Source organism: Scomber japonicus, chromosome 12 (genome assembly GCF_027409825.1).
Source record: "Scomber japonicus isolate fScoJap1 chromosome 12, fScoJap1.pri, whole genome shotgun sequence".
NCBI classification, from domain to species: Eukaryota; Metazoa; Chordata; class Actinopteri; order Scombriformes; family Scombridae; genus Scomber; species Scomber japonicus.
Window position 1 is genome coordinate 21,761,847 of NC_070589.1, and position 18,766 is coordinate 21,780,612.

Below are 18,766 nucleotides of genomic sequence, written 5' to 3' on the forward strand. Positions count from 1 at the left end.
CCTCTGAAATGTAGTGGAATGGAAGTATAAAATACTCTAGTAAGTACATACATATTGTACTTAAGTAAATACTGTGTTACTTTCCCTCAGTATGAATGTATTTAGAGACAGAGTAAAGAGTTGTCATTCTTGTTGCAGTGAACCAAATGATTCCCACAATGCTTAGAGAAAGAAGGAGGGCTCATATGAGGAGGCTGGCGTTTCTTATTAACACACCCATCCCTACTGTCAGCTCTGTTTTTTCCCCTCAGTTGTGCACTTGTTCTTCCTGAGGCATCACCGCTGTCCCTGCGTTTAGTGGGAGTTGTTGACAGCCATAATCTTACCTGTCCTTTCTCTTTCTGTTTTTGCTGCTGGGAATAAACCAACAAACAAAGTCACCTCTGGCTCTCGGTACGTCGTGCTGCTGCTTCATGTCAACACCAGGTGAGACTAAACTGTAAATGTTCATGTGTGTAGCTAAGTGAAAGCGCAGAGGCGACAGACGTGTTGATAAACGACCGTGGGTGACGTGAATAGGGGAAAGGTAAATGTCACAGAGCTTAACTAGCTGGGTGACTTTAAAACCGAGCAAATAGCTAGCTAAGTTTGAAACACGTCGCGCCCATAAAACCAGCGGAAAGCCTTTTTTTAGTCGACATGAGCTGCAAAACTTGACAGACAATAACCTGCAGCAGCCACTCCTGCCTCAGCTCTTGGTTTAACACCTGTTTGTTTTCTCCAGTGAAACTCCAAACACCTGTCTGTCTGTCTATCTGTCTGTTGATTTAATCGGACACCTTTTGTTTTCAGTGAAAATGAATCCAGGTCAATAAACCCTGCACCTTGGCATTCCTCACATTCCCCGTCAGTCACCTGGATAACACACAATACCTAAATGTTTAAAACATGTTTTAATGGTTTGACAAACTAAAACTAAACTAAAGTCATAAATAAGCAGGTATGCAGGATTGAGATTTTACTTCTTCTTTTTTTTCTTTCTTTTTTTTTTTTTTAAATATAAGGGAACCTATTGAATTTCCTGGCAGTCTTCCAGTTTATTGTCATGTGATTGAGAGATATGAAAACATGGACCTTTAAAACTGCACTAACATTAAAATATATTTGACAAAACATATTTAAAACCAGAAATGATTACATTTCTCAAAATCCACATGTACTCTCTGCCCCAATCGTCACCATTTGGCAATGTCAGCAACTTACCTGGGGCCCCCAATTAAAATGACCCCTAACAAGCTACAGTTTTATTATGATGTTTAGATATGAAAAATGCTCAATTATGTTCAAGGCTGTAGTACCTCCAGGGGCCCCTGGGAACTGAAGCTCATGCCACCCCAAACAACTTTTATTTTATTCTGATTGGATAATGCTGCTGCTGGGTTGAAACTGTAACTCCATATGACTTTTGGACATTCTAGTGACTATAATTATCAACATCATGACAATGGGTCAAGCCTTGTGTCGTATTTCTGTTGAGCCTGACCAAAAAAGAAAAGGTATGTTTTTTTCCTCTCTCACCATTAAGGGCCCCTGGGACACTTGCCCAGATTGCCTGTACAGTAGATCCAGCCATCTTTATGTTACTATTCTAACTCATTGTACCCCTAAATAACTTATAAAAAGCCTCTAAAGCACTTAAAAGACCTGTATACTTCTCCACTTAGGAGTGTGCCTTAACTTAATATCAGTATAATGTTTAATATGATTAAAAAAATGTTTATTGTGATTAGAACTCGACTGATATGTCATTTAGCCAATATTATCAACCATTATCGGCTTAACACAGATATATCGTTTGATATGCACCAATATTTTTTAAAGTTATGTAGGTAGCATTTTTTTATATCTGATCCTTTTTGTTAATTTAAGTTAAATATATATGCACACATCCTTTTTTTCTGTTGTGTTTCTTTAAATAGTGCAGTGTTTATCGTTTAACTGTAAAATGATCAAGCCTCCGTTAGATATATTTGTGTGTTGTGTTTTAACACCAAATTGAAGGGATTATTTCAAAAAAGATGTGGGCTTATGTTATATTATTCCATATAAGATTATTGGCTGATATAGTGATATTGGAATTTTTTTAATCAGTATCAACATCGGCCCCAAAAATCCAGTATCATTTAGGACCTAATCATGATAATGGCAGTAATCTGACTTGTTGATGTAATGATGCCATACTGTTAGGCAAAGCAACGGTAAGCATAGCTGAAAGCGAAAGTAGTGAAAGAGTGTCTACAGTGTGGAGGTAGTTGGGATACAAAAGGTCAGATCTACAACAAACTTTGGTAATAATGTAAGAAGTGCAAAAAACTGTAAGAACAAAAAAGGGCAATACAACAAACATATTCACCATATATCACCACTTCAAACAGAAGCACCTGGTTAGTACCAGGAGAGCCAAGAGTCCAGTGAAGACTACTTTGTCATATTGTTAAGAAAATCATGATCACAGAAATACACAAAATATCATGATATTATTTCGGGCCATATTGCCCACCCCTACCATCTTCATTTACCAGACAGATAAATGTTCCTGGTTATGGCATGGGGCCCTCACAAATCACTAAATCCCTCACTATGCTGCTCAAACTTTGACATGGTAGAAATGCCGAAAAATTGAAGTTAAAGTTGCAGTGGCAGTAAAAAATACAGGAACTGAAATTAAACTGAAAATGTTTATTCAACTGTATAAACTGAAAGAAGATGTTATGTTATCACAGACAGCAGCTGTGTAAATAGTTTATGAACAGTCAGAGTTTTTTTGTAGGGTTTGATGTGTCAGTGAAAGTATTAAAATCTCAGTTGGGAGTATAGTCACTGAAAATCATCGATCTCTGCTTGCTGTCACAGATAGATAAATTATGCTGAAGCAATAAATTGCAATTATGAGGTTTGATATCTGCATCTAATTTACACCACCAGACATACTATTAAGTAAATTAAGTTTTGTGTCAATTGTAGGACATTTTAAACATGTTTTTATAACTTTTTCTATCTTAAAACTCAAAGCAATCACTTGTCATTTTTCATTAGGGCTGCAACTAACAATTATGATCCTTTATTGATTAATCTGCAATTTCTTGATCAACAGATAGATAGTTTGCTCGCTGAAACGTCAAAAAATAGTGAAGAAATTGCTTGTTTTGTCCAACTTGGAACACAAAGATTCTCATTTTATAATCATGTGACAAAGAAACAACAGCAAATATTTACATCCACAGTGAGTTGTGAACCCTGCCTTTTGTAATTAAGATGTATATTTCCATTTTTACAGAAATAAAAGTAAACAATCGCTAACTGGAACAGTATAAAACTTCATAGCATGCATATGAAACTTCTCACCAAAAACCTAAAATGTTTATGAAATGTAGGCAAACATTTTACATTTGCAAACACACAGCTGGTGTGTTTTAGCTTTGTAGGTGATCAGGTCTCAAAAGATGAGACAAAGACTATCAGGCCGGCCAATCAGTAAAATGACTCATGTTTCCAGTTAGTACCTGATAGTTTAATATTCTTATTGTAAGGAAGTACTTAGCTTAGCTGGAGCTCACACTGCTCACACTTACACATACACATATGTTTCCTTTCTATTAAATTGAGAGCTAAGAGCCTGACTCACCTGTACAGTAAAGCGAGGAGCCAGTATCTATCAGTTAATGAGTAAACCGTGTGTATGAAGGCATCATGGGAAGTGTAAGTGGACCTGTTGCTGTGAGGAGAGAACGCATAACCATTGTTTGATGTTTCTGCTTTTGACACATTAAACCTCTGTGATGATTTGAAACAAACTGCAGCCTGCAGGGTTTATCAGGAACAAGAGCAACACGGGTCACTGGGTTCTTTGTCAGCTGTTTCAACTTCCTCAGGCTAACGGTGACAGTTTCATGGCTGTTAACCATCGATGGTCTGAAGACGACTTCCAGTGACTCTCACATGTTTTAGTCCTGTCATTACAGTGTTGCAATGTTAAGGCCCCATGTCAGCCTAAGTGAAACTACTTTTAACAAGTCATTAGCAGTTTTTATGCCTCCACGCCAGCGACTGCCGTGGCCAGAAGGATTTTGTTGTCCATCCGTCCCATCCTCACAGAATATGATATCTCAGGAATGGTTTGAGAAAATGTCTTGAAATTTGCCACAAGCAAGAGACAAGAATGAACTGATTAGATATTTGGTGGTCAAAGGTCAAAGTACAAGGTTACTGTGACCTCACATTTTTTGCCATAACTCAAGAATTCATACGCTTATTATGACAAGACTTCTCACAAATGTCTAATGGGATAAAATGATGCAGTGATGACATTTTATATCTATATTATATAGGGTGGAAAGTCAACTTCACTCTGACGTCATCACGTTCTGTAAAAACACTTTTCTGACCTTTATTCAACAACTCATAAAGAAAAGGGGGGCTTGTGAACATTAACATTTTTGGTAAGATTCTGAATTGATGACACTAATCTTGGGCACCCACAATGAAACAGGTGATTTTATAGGTCATCTGCGGGGTTGAAGAACGTGCGTGAAGTGTCCACGTTTTAGTATGTGTAGCTTCTTTGCAGCAACATTCACATCTAAAGTATCATCTACTGTCATGGCTCAATCAGAATCAAACGTGAAGACATACAAGGAAAATACACTTAATACCATTTATTAAATTTCTTCAAAGTCTTCACTACAAATATGTCTTCACTATCATATGAGTCTGGACAAACATGGATGTAAACTGCCTCTTCTCTAATTGGTGGAGGCATATACTTGACAGGTGATATTTCTAGTTTCCCCCGTTGTTCTCTCCTCTGTAGGATACTCGGCAGACTTGCTGGTCTTGTTTTGTCTCTAGCAGGGAATGACCTGTATTTCATGCTGCTCTGTTTCCTTTCTACCCAGTGTGGATGAATCATTTTAGGTGTGGCTGCCATTCTCAACAGGAGACTGAAGCATGAAATCCATCAACTGTTTTCAAACCGAAATTAAAGCTCCTGCAGGCCTTCGTCTTTGATGTAACTTTTTTTTCCCCTCAGGTGTGCAGAGATGTTTTTCTGATACATAGTTTTTCTTATCTTAGGCATTAATTAGGCATTTCTAGCCGTGTGTGTGTGTGTGTGTGTGTGTGTGTGTGTACCTGGGTTTTTAGTCATAGAGAAAGTTATTAAAAGGTTTTCACTCTTCTATATGCAGAAAATAGCAGCTTGTGTCAAACAAGTGAGGCAGAGGTTAGCAGGAGAGCTAATGTATGACTGTGTCTTCACTCCTTTTAGTCAAACAGCAATGTGTATTTTAGGTGTGTCTGCCTTTGAACAATATTTGATACAATTAGAATAGGCGGTAGCTAGAAAACAAATGGACTTTTTTTTAAGCTGTTCAGATGTTTATACCATCTGTCTCTGTAGGTTTAAATGTACTTTGTATTTGCTCAATATGATTTATGTAACCGCCTCAGTAAAGAGCTGTTTCTTCCTCCCTCTGTCTGATCTGTCACAAGCTTTGCTACTGCTGCATTTGAATTAGGACTCTCATTGACCCTCGAGGCTCCATTAGCATATACAAACACAAACATACAGTACAGACGCACATAGACACTGCCAGCAGGGTCACTTTGGGCCACTGCATTGAAACTGGGACACACACTGCTTTCTGTCAGAGTTGGCATCATTTTCAGTCAGACTAAGAATGACCCAAGAATATTAACTAAGAATATTAACTGCAAGTTATTTTCTGCATTTCCTCTTTCGTTTTGATCTACTGTTTTAACAGGATTTTTGTTGTTGTTCTTTTTGTGTTTTATTCTAGTGTCATGAGGAAACTGTGGTAGACATAACGTGGAAAACCGACAAAGCAGAAATATACTCAAACAAGGTTAGTCATCTCCTGTCACAGACACAACAATGATTTGCTTTTGAGCTAATTTGAGAACCACAAAAAGCATTTTTCAACACCCCGCCCCACAGAGATGTGTATCTGAGAGTCAAGGGGAAAATGCTGAGTAGCTAAGGACAGGAAGATTCATTCCTCAAGTAACACCTTTTTAAAGTAGAAAAGGACATGTTGATCCATGTTCATGCAAACCTCTGCCACTGTACCTGTGCCACTGTAATAATGCAATGCTGCTCCGTGTTCTGCAGCACAGGTTTTCTGTTGTGTTTTTGCCTCAGAGCTGGTCTTACTTGAGCTATGCTGCTGCACTTCGACAAACCAGTTCCCTTTCCACAGGGCTAGATTCGTTTTGCAACAGCAATGTTGTTTATATTCATCACCGTGAAATGTTTTCTCCTCTTATAGTTATTTTTTTTCCTTCCTAGGTAGTCCATTTGAGAGCTGGTGATTCAGCTAAGTGGAAGCAAAGGGCTTTCAGTAACAATATAAACGTACATTAATTTGTTTTTCCTGATGAATGATAATCTATTAATCCCTGCAATCTTCAATGCAGTAATTTATTTATTGACTTTCAGTAGAATAGTAGTGATCGTATTGTCAGAATTAATGATTCCAAACTTATTGTACCTAAAAATGAACAAAACACACATACATTTAAAATATTGGAATATATTTATAATGATATCAGAAAATATGCTCATCTTTAAGGCTCTTATATCTTAAAAGCTTATCTACGGCTTTACTTCAGTGTAATGCGATCGTGAAAGGGCCGACAAATCCAGCACAGTGTCCATCACTTTTCCACACACGTTTCCAACATCAGACCTGACACAGTGTTTGTTTCTCTGTGTGTTTCTCTCTTTAACTCTCAGCTCTGCCACCCTATGGCATTCCAGGTTGCTCCTCTAGTCCAGGCATGACTGTCGCCCCCAAAAACAAAGCACCCAGACTGGTTTCTCCTCTTCCAACGACACAAGCCCCAGGTTGGTGAACACATATTGTGATGTACCTGTATGTACCTGTGGCTACATTCACATTGTACAGTGCAAGTAAGAGTGTTTAATTAAAAAAAAAAATTTCCTTATGCTTGACACAGAGATTGTTTTCCAAACCAGAGTGCACAACTGAAATACCAAGTCACTTTTTTCCCATGTTTCATTCTGGGCATGTGATTCTGAGTCATGCAACAATTATTTATTTTTACTGGCATTTTTTCCTTTTAATGTGGTTGTGTTTTGTTTGGTTAGATGAGATAAGAACAATCATCTACAGTTAATGTGATGTAAGCACAGATCTTTTGAATTTAGCAACAGCGTTTGTGTGTTTGCATGCATGTTTTCATGCTGACATCACTCGGTAATTTACCTGTTGAGTCTTATCTCATCACATACCAACCAGATCCGGTGCGGTGCAGATGGATGAGATCGACGGCCTGCGGTTTAGGCCCTTCTCTGAGGACTCTGTGTCGCTGGCTGAGTCCATCAACCTCGAAGGTCAGCCAGTCACTGTCAGCTGGAATGAAGAGCTGCTGAAAGCTCCCCGTGCCTTTGTCACAACAGCATGATCTCTCTATTAAAAATAGCTTCTATAAACTTTGATGTACAGAAGTTTAACTTGGATGGCCGAGTCTATGTTTATTTATGTTGCACAAGAAGTATGTCGTAATTGTGATGATGTACAAAGAAATTATTTTGATAGAACAGCCCAAACAACTTGAAAAAAAGATCGAATGATAATTAATTGTTGATGATATAAAGAAAACTCAAATGATAATAGAACTAATCAGCCCGTTATTGACAAAAATATGATTAAATAAACACCACTAAGAGATACAATAGTTCTCGTAAGTGTCCTTTATGGAAGTATCAAAGCTTAATGTGTAAAGCTTCAGATGCATTATAGTAATGACATCCACAGTTAAAAGCATCTACAGTAGTCTGTCAATTATCTTCCTGGTTGATATAAGTCTTCCATCATTTTTTTGAGCAATTATCAGTTTGACATGACTAAAACCTGGCGCCATGTAAAAGAACATTTTCTGCCACAAAAGTAAGACTGCTACATTTAAAAATAACCCTACACATGATTAGAAATATATACTCATATGGCCACAAAAAGCATTGTTGTAGTGTGACTGTCTGTGTGTCATCCAGATGCCCATTATGCTCAGCTGCGAGAAGAGCTAGAGTCTGACGCGCAGAACCTGGAGGCGGAGTCCTGGAGCGTCGCCGTGGACCAGAACTACTCGAAGGCTTTGACTAAAGAGGCTGTTAAAAGACAGGATGTAATTTATGGTAGGCTTAACCAGTTGAGTTAAAGCTTCAGTGTCTCACCCTGTCTGAAATGTTTAGTTTGCAATAGCTGGATATTTAGCCACCCAAAAATCCAAACAAGATTGAATTGTATTTTCAGTGTGGGTTAATCCTCTCATGTAGTGTGCTTACATGGAGACAGATGATTCTCAGTTCAATCACCAGCTGATCACACATAGCAGAGTATTTAGTAATTGCCCTGTTAAAGCAGAGATGACAGTACTTATAATTACAGTGATGATAGATGCTTTCTTTAACTCGGAGAGCCTCTGATGGTTAACGCGCCTCCTACTATAACAGTTTAATGACAACACATGAGAATACGTTTTTGTATCCGTGGGAAGCCTTGGGGCGATGGACTAGTTTTATTTACTTGCATAATTCTATTTGCCTTTGCATGTTGGAATCGGCAGTAGTTCTTTTAACATTGTGCCCCTCAGGTGTAGTGATCATGAAATCCCTCTTTGTTACTTTCCTAGAGTTGATCCAGACGGAGATGAACCATGTACGTACCTTAAAAATCCTTCTCTTCGTCTACATGCACAAGCTGAAGCAATCTCTGCTGATAGAGGAAGCCAAACTGGAGCGGCTTTTCCCTACAGTGGATGCCCTGCTCACTCTCCATCAGCACTTCCTCAACTGCCTCAAACTACGGCAGAACCAAAGCCAGGAGGAAGGAAGCCCAAACAGCTACCAGATTTTACAGCTGGGGGATATTCTCATCTCTCAGGTACAGTAGGGTGGAATACATTTTAAAGTGGTTTTAAGGTGGATTGCATGTAAATCAATTCAATCAGTACATCAAGTCGATCCTCCTAAGTTATTACCTGCCAGAGTGGATGATTAATGGTGGGTAGTGAGCCCCAAAAAAGCCAAAAGTTTTCTGCAAATGTGCAAAGTTGCAGAGTGCACCCTTTTAAAGAAAGTTCATCCTTCTCACCTTCATGTAGAGATGCCATTAAAGTTTGTATGTCAGTCAACAGAAAACAGAGTTAAGGAGGTCTCCAAAAGATAAATATTTGCAAGATTCCCAAAAACACTGTTTCTGGCATTATTCACATTATTAGACATCATAACTAAACCTGTTTGGCTCTAAAGCATATACACTTCCATGTGCTTGCACATCACGTGTCCACAGTCTACAGAATGTGTATTTAAAGCTCTTACAAAATGCTGTGTTTACATTCCTACACAAACGTGTACATCAAACAGTCTGACATGTAACTGTGTAAACTGTGCACACAACTCCAACTCTGCAATTCAGCTGTCGAGAAAAGAAGTATGTTACAATATTTCCATGTCTGGGTTCATTCAAATTATTTATTTCATTAAAAAATTTGATGAATGTCAAACTGGGTATAAAGTTAAGATATCGGGTATGTTGCTACAATTGCTCCCAGCTGCTTTGTGCTACAGTAAAATATTCAACACTGACAGTGTTCATATTATGACTGGAAAACACAAATACAAGAACAAGTTTCAGGTTTTGATTACAACTTATCTAAAATAGTTACACCTCGCTCTGTATCAGCATCACTTCTCTCCACCGTTTTCACTCTCTCTGCACGTGCTGAGTGATTGTACAGATGTCCATAGGAATGGATGGTATGTCTGAAATTTAAGAAGACTATAAGGGACTACAGATGGGTGTTTGCTCCAACAGCGCAGGAATGATGCTTCGTCACACACATAACTTTCCCAGAGAAGCGTTTTTACCTCTTTTGTCAGTAATTTCTCTGAATGAGGACTCAAAATTTAAGTTAAAGGAGGGTAAAATGTAAGCGCATAAATTAAGTGCTCATGTTTTTGCCATAAGTTAATGTCAGTTCACTTGTAGTTACACATTTAATCTAATGTTTTAACTACGGGAGGCCTTAAATGAAAGCAAACTTGCCACTTTTGGGGTTGGTTAATATTATAAGGATACAATTACTATAATAATGAGAAGATCCTACAGTAACATGCAAATTAATTTCAATTCAATTCTTCAATGTGGATCATGAAGCCATGATGTGATGGATTGTGCTCTTGTGTGTTTTCTAAAACCTGTGAAAAAATGCTGTTGATATTTAAAGTCAGGAGTTGGTTGTAACTTCAATTTAAGTCTGTTTCTATTGTAGCCTTTTATGAAAACATAATTTGGATGGTTTTGTGCTTTTTTTGTTCCCTGTGACAGTTTTCAGGAGGGCTGGGAGAAAGGATGAAGGACTGGTATGGTGTTTTCTGCAGCCATCACAGCGAGTCCATCAGCTCCTACAAAGAGCAGCTACAGAACAATAAGAAGCTGCAGAGCCTCATTAGGGTAAGTTATCTACACTTATAGATCAGTTACATGGACACAGTAAGGCCTGTGCTTGTGTTTTGCACAGGTACACACACACACACACACACACACACACACACACACACACACACACACACACACACACACACACTAAATACACTGTCATTAGCAAAATGAGAAACCACAGTAAGTTAGTTGGTGCTGTGCATGTCTGAGATATCAATCCACTTTATTTATATAGCACGATTTTAACAAACACAAGGTTTTACAAAGTACTGCACAACAAGATAAAACACAATAAATAGACAACACAATAGAAGCACAATAAAAAGATAAAATACACAATAGAAAGATAAAAGCAATATCAGTGCCAGTATCCAAGAATTCTTCTTATTCTTTATTTTCCAACAGAAAATAGGTCAGCTGCCACTTGTGAGACGGTTGGGGATCCCTGAGTGTTTTCTGTTAGTGACACAACGCATCACAAAATATCCTGTCTTGGTGGAACGAATCATTCAGAACACTGAAGGTAAAATCTTACCACTGCTGGCATTCCTGCATTGCCATCATTTGTTATAATTGTTATGGTTTCTGCTCAGCCTTCAGGTGTTTCAACTCATTAATAGATATTTAACAAACTGAAATGACTGAAATCTATTTGTTTGTCTAGTTGATTTAATATTTCATTCTCTTTACAGCTGACACAGACGAGCACAAGTCTCTGGTACAAGGTTTAGCGCTGATCAAAGACACCATCTCCCAGGTGAACGATCAGGTCTGTGAATATGAGAAATTGGCTCGTCTGAGAGAGATCTGCCTGCGTCTAGACCCGAAATCTCATGGCCGGCTGAAGGATGGCCGGCAGTTCCGCAGGGAGGATCTCGTTCAGTGCAACAGGACGCTGCTGTTCGAAGGCACCGTCACCTGGAAGACGTCTGTTAGACAGAAAGGCCAGTGATGAGTCTTTTTTTTTTTTTAAACAAAGCATTTTATCCATGGCTTAGTCTGTGATCATCTTCAGAGCTGGTGAGATGTTTTCTCCTTATTCTCAGCATAGTTAAAAAGGACCTCATTTTGATTGCTATTAGTTCACTTGTATGTATCATTGTAAAGTGGTTAGGTAGATATTCATACTTTAAGAGGCAGGCATTAATAAAAAAGAAAACCCTTGTAAACCACATTGATTAGACCAGATCAGTGTCCCAAAAAGTCCATATTTAGTGTTTTTTTGCCCTGCAGTACATAGAAAAACAATCTTCCAGGAAAACACATTTTAATCTGACCTAAAGAATCTCCTCCACAGCTTGGCTGATTTATAGTGTTTTGTTGCTGACTAAACACATTTTTATCTCCTTGTGTACTTACTTTTATTACAGTTTTATTAAAGGGTGAGAAGCCAGATCAGTACGCAGTCAATAACTCTGTTTGCATATTAACTCTGTGCTGCTGTTGCGTTCCTGCTCATGTGACTACATTCAGTTCATACTTCAGCTGTGTTGGATGTGTTTTATAGAAATGTTAATACTGTTGATCCGTCCTAGTCAGATTGCCATTATGATATGTAGATTCTTTAAATCTTATATCTGGACTTGGATTAAATACATTTATACAAATTACATTTAAAAGATTACATTTGCTCACCAAAGAATTATAAAAAAAAAAGTAAAAGTTTTGGGCTGACATGAATGATCATAACAGCTCTGGTATCTAACATTCCAATCCAAAATCTTTCCTTGATATTCAGTTTGTTTGAGATGTACAACTTTTTGGCATTTTTTAACATGTCACAGAGCATAATTTGAGCTTTTCCTTTCATTTGTCACCTATCTGTGCATGACACAAAGCTTCTGATTACCTCCATCTATCCTTTCAAGTAACTGTAAAGGTCCTAATGGGGTCACCAGAGGTCAAATTGAAATGTTCGTGCACTAGTCTGATACTGACGAGCAGATTATAGTAGTATCATAGGGATAACATGTACATGTCTCCTTTTATGTTTTTAATGAGAGGTTCAACTTCAGGGCAGTCTGCTTTTGTGAAAGCCGAAGCATTCAGAGAACCAGTACAGCAGCATATTTTTAGGTCATTACTTATGAGTTGAAGATGAAGTAAAAAAACATCAAGTACTTGTGTTCATGTGATGCTGAGCAGCATAAATCTCCCCTTGCAGATGTCCATGCTGTGCTGCTGTCAGACGTGCTCCTACTGTTACAAGAGAAAGATCAGAAGCTTGTGTTTGCTGCTGTGGTGAGTTCGGCCCAAACATTAACAACTCATGTTTCTACAAAATGTTTTACACTTTGGTCCAGTTTTTCTACATTAACAAAATCAACGTTAAAACCAAAACAAATACTTAAAAGATTACCTTTAAGTTATTTAATGATGTGTTTTAGCTCCCTGATGCGCTGTGATACCCCAAAGATGAAGGTTTCTTTGTTGTTAATTATCTCTCAGTCTTGCATGATATGACGAAATGATCGCCTGCTTTATTATTATGGTGTTTCATGCAGGATAACAAACCACCAGTGATCTCCCTTCAAAGACTGATAGTTAGGGAAGTGGCCCATGAGGACAAAGCTATGTTCCTCATCTGTGCGTGTACCACAACTATGCCAGAGATGTACGAGATCCACACCGGCTCCAGAGAGGAATGTATCTCCTTGATGGCCCTCATACGAGACGCAGTGAACAGGTAACCTGAAGACTGCTAGAAAGAGAACAAAATCAGTTTATTTATTGGGCAACTGGGTATTTTTTGGCTTTAGTAGGACTCGATGAGTGTTTGATAGAAGCAAAGCCAGTTAGCTTATGAAATATGTTGTGTGTAGACATCTTTGATATTTATTATTCTGTGTGGGTCAAACCACAAGAAAGAAAACATTCTTATATGGAGATTTCAGTTTCATATAAAAACTTTAATGACTGATCAGATATTTAAAAAGAAGAGTATTTCTTTAATCATTTACGCAAAAGACAATACTGAGTAAGCTGTGTCTGTGGTTCAGCTGTCCAGAAGAGGAGGAGGAGCTGTACAGCGAACAGACTGCCAGACTGCAGGGGTATCAAGGTAAGACTGCAGCCTCTAATGCATCAAACAGCAGCACACAATCAGGTGGTCTGTTTTATCAAGTCACAATTTGTTCAGGCATTTCCTTTTTAAAAGATGTATGTAGTAGATGATATTGGTGGTGAAGTGATGACAGTGACACACATTTTATATCAACGTGTCAACAGTCCACTTGTGAACCTGTTTCATACTGAATATACTGACAATGAAATGCAGGCTGGTTTCATACTGAGTTAAACTTAAGAACCTCAAAGTCTTATGAAAGAAGCTTCCATCATTTATACAGTTTTGTTGTCTGGTTTGGTATTTTTTTATGGCTAAAGCTAAATGTTAGTTTGGATTAAACCTGATCATGTTGTATTGGGTGGATTTTGATGAATGCCAGTGCAAGATGTTTCAGTGGAAAAATTTGGAAACATTACAAAGGAAACATTGTCGGTATTTTGAAGAATGAGCTGCATGAATTTATTCCGGTATGTAGAGCGGGAATCACTGGAAATGCTCAGTGAATGTGCCCTAAGTTAAAAGTTTATTTGAAGCTTATTGAAGTATCAGAAGCACATAGATTTGTTGGAGTTTTGGAGCCACAATGTACATATTTATCCAAACAGTGCTGCAAAGACGGAGAGACTGTGCTGGAACTATCCGGTCGGTCTTCTTTTAAATTATTATTTCTTTATGTATTTCCACATTGTTTACTAACCTGTTGTTTGTCTTTGTGTGTACAGACCTTCTTAAGGAGAAGGATGACCAGATAAAGCAGAGCCTCACAGAGAAGCTGCAGGTCTTTGTTTCACTTTATGAGGAAGGGCAAGGGCAGGAAACAGCCCCCAGGGGGCTGCTGCTCCGAGGCGATGCCACTGACCTCCAGCAGGGGGCGACACTGCTCAAAGGAGCCATCGATGAGGGTAGGAGCTAAAACAACTTCAGCTTCAGTCATTTTTTCTTGAATATGAGTTTGGATTAATAATGCAGTCTTATCATGTCAAATTTTGATTCTGATGAAATACAAGTAAAAGTGAGATATAATCAGCTCTGTTTTCCCCTCCAGCCAAGTCATGACTCACATTACACTGATAATGTCTGTAGGATTAAGTAGTTGTTTTTTTCTTTTCCTTTTGTCTGCAGTGGAAAACCTGCAAAGCCTGCTGCTCTTAAGAATAAGAGACCCAAACCCTTCTCTGAATGAGAATAAGACACAGGGGGAGAAGCTAAGGAGAGCTGAGACATTTGGCGTCGCTGACAATAACTTCACAGCAACCACCATGAAAAGTACAGTGGATCATATTCTTTCTTTACTTATAAGCCATGAAGCTAACATAGTTGCTACATTCCCTCATTTTATTATTAGTTGTGTAGCATTATCCACTTGGTAGGTGCATCCACAAAATGTTCATTAAAACTCTATTTTTAAAGTTTTAGCACTATATTTTAAATTTTAATTGTGCTACTTTTCCTCACAACAAGCACAACCAGACTGCTAAATACTAACAGAAATCAATCTCCATCTTGCTGTGTGTACATGTACAGTGCCGTGTGATTCTCTAAATATTATTACCAGTAAAAATCACTCGTATTGGAAGTGTTTACTGATTTTTGAAGTGTGTGATTTTACTTCCTCAGATGGAGATGCAGCTGAGAGGCTCGGTGGCAGCGAGTGCAGCTCAGTGTATGGCGGTCACAACACTAATGATCCTCAGCTCCTGGAAATGCACTACTCTGAGAGCCAGGAGCAGTCTGTGAGTGAGACAAAGATCTAAACCTCGCTTCAGTGTGGTAAATAAAAAATATGAAGTATTTATATCGCTTGTGCTGTTTCACTTCAAGGCTGATGAAGACAAAGAGATGCCAAACTGCAATCCAACATCTGGATATGTCCCTGAGGCAGAGGTAACACTTCTAAAATTAATTGTTTGCTTTTTCCATCTGTGTTCAATTATACAGAAATATACAAATCTGCTCTGCAATTCTTTTGGTTTGCATTGTTATTTTTGTCTGCAGGTGTGTGACAGGGTGATACTACTCGCACAGAGGCTGTACAGCTTACAAGTAAGATAGCATAAACTGCTCTGAAATCTGTATTAAAGCAGTATGTTTCCTAATAGTTTACATGGTTGTGTGTTTGAGATAATTGTCATGGTCAAATAATTTAGTTTCGCTCTGAACTTGCAGGCCATCATCGCCCAGCAGGACAGCCAGATTGAGCTGCATCGCACTTTCCAGTTAAAAAACAAGCCAGCCCGTCCGCACAGCAACGTGCTGTTTGAACAGGAGAAGCAGCGCAACCTGGAGAAGCAAAAGGAGGAGCTCGCCAACTTGCACAAGCTGCAGGCCCAGCACCGTGAAGAGCAGCAGCGATGGGAGAAGGAGAGGGACCGGCAGAGCATCCAGATCGAGCGCCTAGAGGCTCAACTGAAAGAGAGGGAGGAGGAATGCAGGAAATGGGAGGAGAAGCTCAATGAGGAGAAGGCAGAGCTGGGGAGGCAGCAGGAAACCTACCAGCAGAACCTGGAGCGGCTGAGGGAGTCCACAAAATTGGTGGAGAAGGAAGGTGAACGGGTGTCTCAGGAGAAGGACCGTCTAGAACAGCAGCAGGAGAAGATAAAGAAGTACATGAGCCACATTAGCCAGGCACAAGCCAACTATGACGACCCCACACATGTGAGAAAAGAGCTAAGATATTTATCAGTATTATTTCCATTATTATTGTGTTTTTATTTTAGATTTCGACATCGTTTTTCATCATAAATTATAATCTAATCTGGGAGTGTTGTCAACAGTTTCATGCAACAAAACAAGATGATCAGAAGTAACTTGGTCTTCAGCCTTGATTTCATCATGACGTCATCTTTTGATGAGGAACTGGATTATAGTGTTTAATTTACAGTGTATTTTAAACAACTCTAAGACAAATATGGGAAAATCAAAGAATACAGAGAGAGAACTCCCATAATATACTTAATCTGAAAGATTCAAGCACTAGAGTCAGTATTCATTTTCACAGGTATATTTTAGTTTATTTTAACTCCATGAATCAACAGAGTTTGAATTTTAAGTATTATACTGTTTGATCCACGTGTACAGGCTACAGACATTGAGAGCAATTTGATGCAAATATTCTTGAATTAACATACTCACTTATTTTAATTTATATAACACTGAAACTAAAACTTGTTGATACACATTTTTTGGCTCAAAATTTGAGTTTTTAAATTATTATGTATGTATGTATGTATGTCTCTCCAGTACCCAGGTCTCTCCAGTTACCAGTCGTTCAGGGGAAGCATCATTAACGGAGGTCGGACTCTGACCCCAAAGACCCTGGTCTTGCCCAGCATCCAGTCTGATCCCGAAGAAACTCCTCCAAAGGTTCCACCGCGCAAGGAGAGCATCAGCCCCCTGCCAGTCAAGCCTGAGCTACCCGTCCACCTCATCAGCACCACCAACCAGGACTACAAACCTGCACCTGTGCAGCAGAAGATCCCCACAAAGCTAGCCACTCTGTCTAAGGGCAAGGAGAAAGTCAAGACAAAGGGGTCACACCAGAGAACACACAGCGCAGGTCAGGACACAGACCTGTTAACACTGGATCTGCATTTTTCAATACATCAGTTTAGGGTTAGGGTTAAAAGTCAGCCTAACTTCTGTATTTCTTGGTGAAGTTTTTGGGTGCACGTGGATATATATTTGAGTAAATAGTTTTCATCAGCGGCAGGGCAGCTGTTAGAACAGAATATGAGCCCCCAATATTGACCAAAGCCCATCTGCATCCAGCCTCTATAGACGTGAACCAGGTGCTGCCCATCCGAGTGACGGGGAAAGAAGGAGGCAGTCTGCGAGCCACAAGGACTGCCAGTCCTCAAAGAATCTACCAGTCAGGTACAAACAGTCAGTCATGAAGGCATCACATGTGAATTAAAATGACAATATTCCACCTTAAATATTTGTTTTAAAGGAGTGTCACACCGTAACACCTGCAGACTTTTAAGGTGGCTGGACAGGTTTGTACTCTACAGCAGATGTGGTTACCAATTAATTTTCTGCCAGTTGATTAATTGACTAATATGTGTAGCTTTAATATGTACAAATGCACTTGTAGATACATTTTAAACACTCAGAAGATCATTATAACTTTCTCCTCTGCCAGTACACCTCAGTATCAGCTTAGATGATTTATTATCATCAAGTTGCTATAATTATGTTTACTCCCCTGTAGCACCACTTTAATTTAATTTTTTTTTCATTCCCGCTCCAGATGCCTTCAAGCCACCAGGATCTGCCCACAGTGTGAAAATGTCTCAGTCCTTCAGCACACACAAAAGGAGCAACAGCGACGCTCCACCACCTCCACCGCCTCCATTTCCCAAAGAAATTCTCAAAACGGGAAAAGAGAAGGTAATATTTCTTTAAAGTCAAACACCTTGTCCAGAATAAAGACTTACACGGACACACACACATGGACAGACTGATGGAGCTGTTAGAAGACTTTGTCTTCATGTTGTCCGTGTGTGTCCAGCATGAACACGCCATTCACTTTAACTAAACTTTATCACCGGAAAGAAAGAAACCAGCTGAATCTGCTGAACTGAAAAAAAGAAGAAAAGAAATTATGGACATTTTTTATATGATAATGTTTTTTTTGTTTTTTTTTTAAAGCACAAAGCTGGACCCATTTGCACAGTGGAGAAAATGATAAAAGATTTTAAAGAATTGTTGCTCGTGCCTTGCCAAAGAGTTTTTTGGATTCTTAATCATTTTTAATTTTTAATGAAAGTAGGTTGTAACAGTTAAGCACTCTGTCTTAACTCTGAAGCTTTCTCTCTAATAATTTAACGAATGATAAACAGCTTGAGGAAGCCTTTAGAATTAAGATGCTGAAATGTCAAGTATCATTTTGTCACAAATAACACTGAACTTTATACTGTGGACCTGCTATTGTAATTATTATCAAATCCTACAGTAGTATTTTATGTTGGAGAAACTAGAGTTTGCTTTGTAAAGACTTCCTCACATAAGGAGCACCTCCTGTTTTGCTCTAGACTGCTAACATCAATGCTCAACAGAAGAATTGTTTTAATGTGTACACTGACTGTTTTAATCATTTGTAACAATGCAACCAACAGTTTCTTCATGTAAAACATCTGCTGAGCTTCCAAACTCCGGCTGATGAGTTATGGAATAAAAATATTTTACAGCTCTGAGATTCCTTTGTGGTCACTTT

At 38.7% G+C, this 18,766-nt stretch overlaps 1 protein-coding gene across 3 annotated transcripts; it reads left to right on the top strand.

Moving 5' to 3' along the window:
* Window positions 1-283: 283 nt before the first annotated feature.
* Window positions 284-18,517, top strand: arhgef18a (rho/rac guanine nucleotide exchange factor (GEF) 18a). 3 transcript variants are annotated; one of them, XM_053330594.1, is made up of 21 exons: window positions 284-426; window positions 5,799-5,864; window positions 6,755-6,865; window positions 7,281-7,375; window positions 8,036-8,176; window positions 8,674-8,924; window positions 10,371-10,496; window positions 10,890-11,007; window positions 11,177-11,428; window positions 12,649-12,725; window positions 12,989-13,170; window positions 13,484-13,545; window positions 14,274-14,453; window positions 14,674-14,817; window positions 15,169-15,284; window positions 15,373-15,435; window positions 15,547-15,594; window positions 15,718-16,206; window positions 16,792-17,107; window positions 17,320-17,424; window positions 17,801-18,517. In XM_053330594.1, exons 4-21 carry the CDS (start codon window positions 7,297-7,299, stop codon window positions 17,953-17,955), a joined length of 2,904 nt encoding a protein of 967 aa, XP_053186569.1. In that variant the 5' UTR covers window positions 284-426; window positions 5,799-5,864; window positions 6,755-6,865; window positions 7,281-7,296; the 3' UTR covers window positions 17,956-18,517. The 3 variants fall into 3 exon arrangements, with proteins under 3 accessions (XP_053186569.1, XP_053186571.1, XP_053186572.1); XM_053330596.1 differs by having other exon boundaries at window positions 6,779-6,865; XM_053330597.1 differs by lacking the exon at window positions 5,799-5,864.
* Window positions 18,518-18,766: the final 249 nt, after the last annotated feature.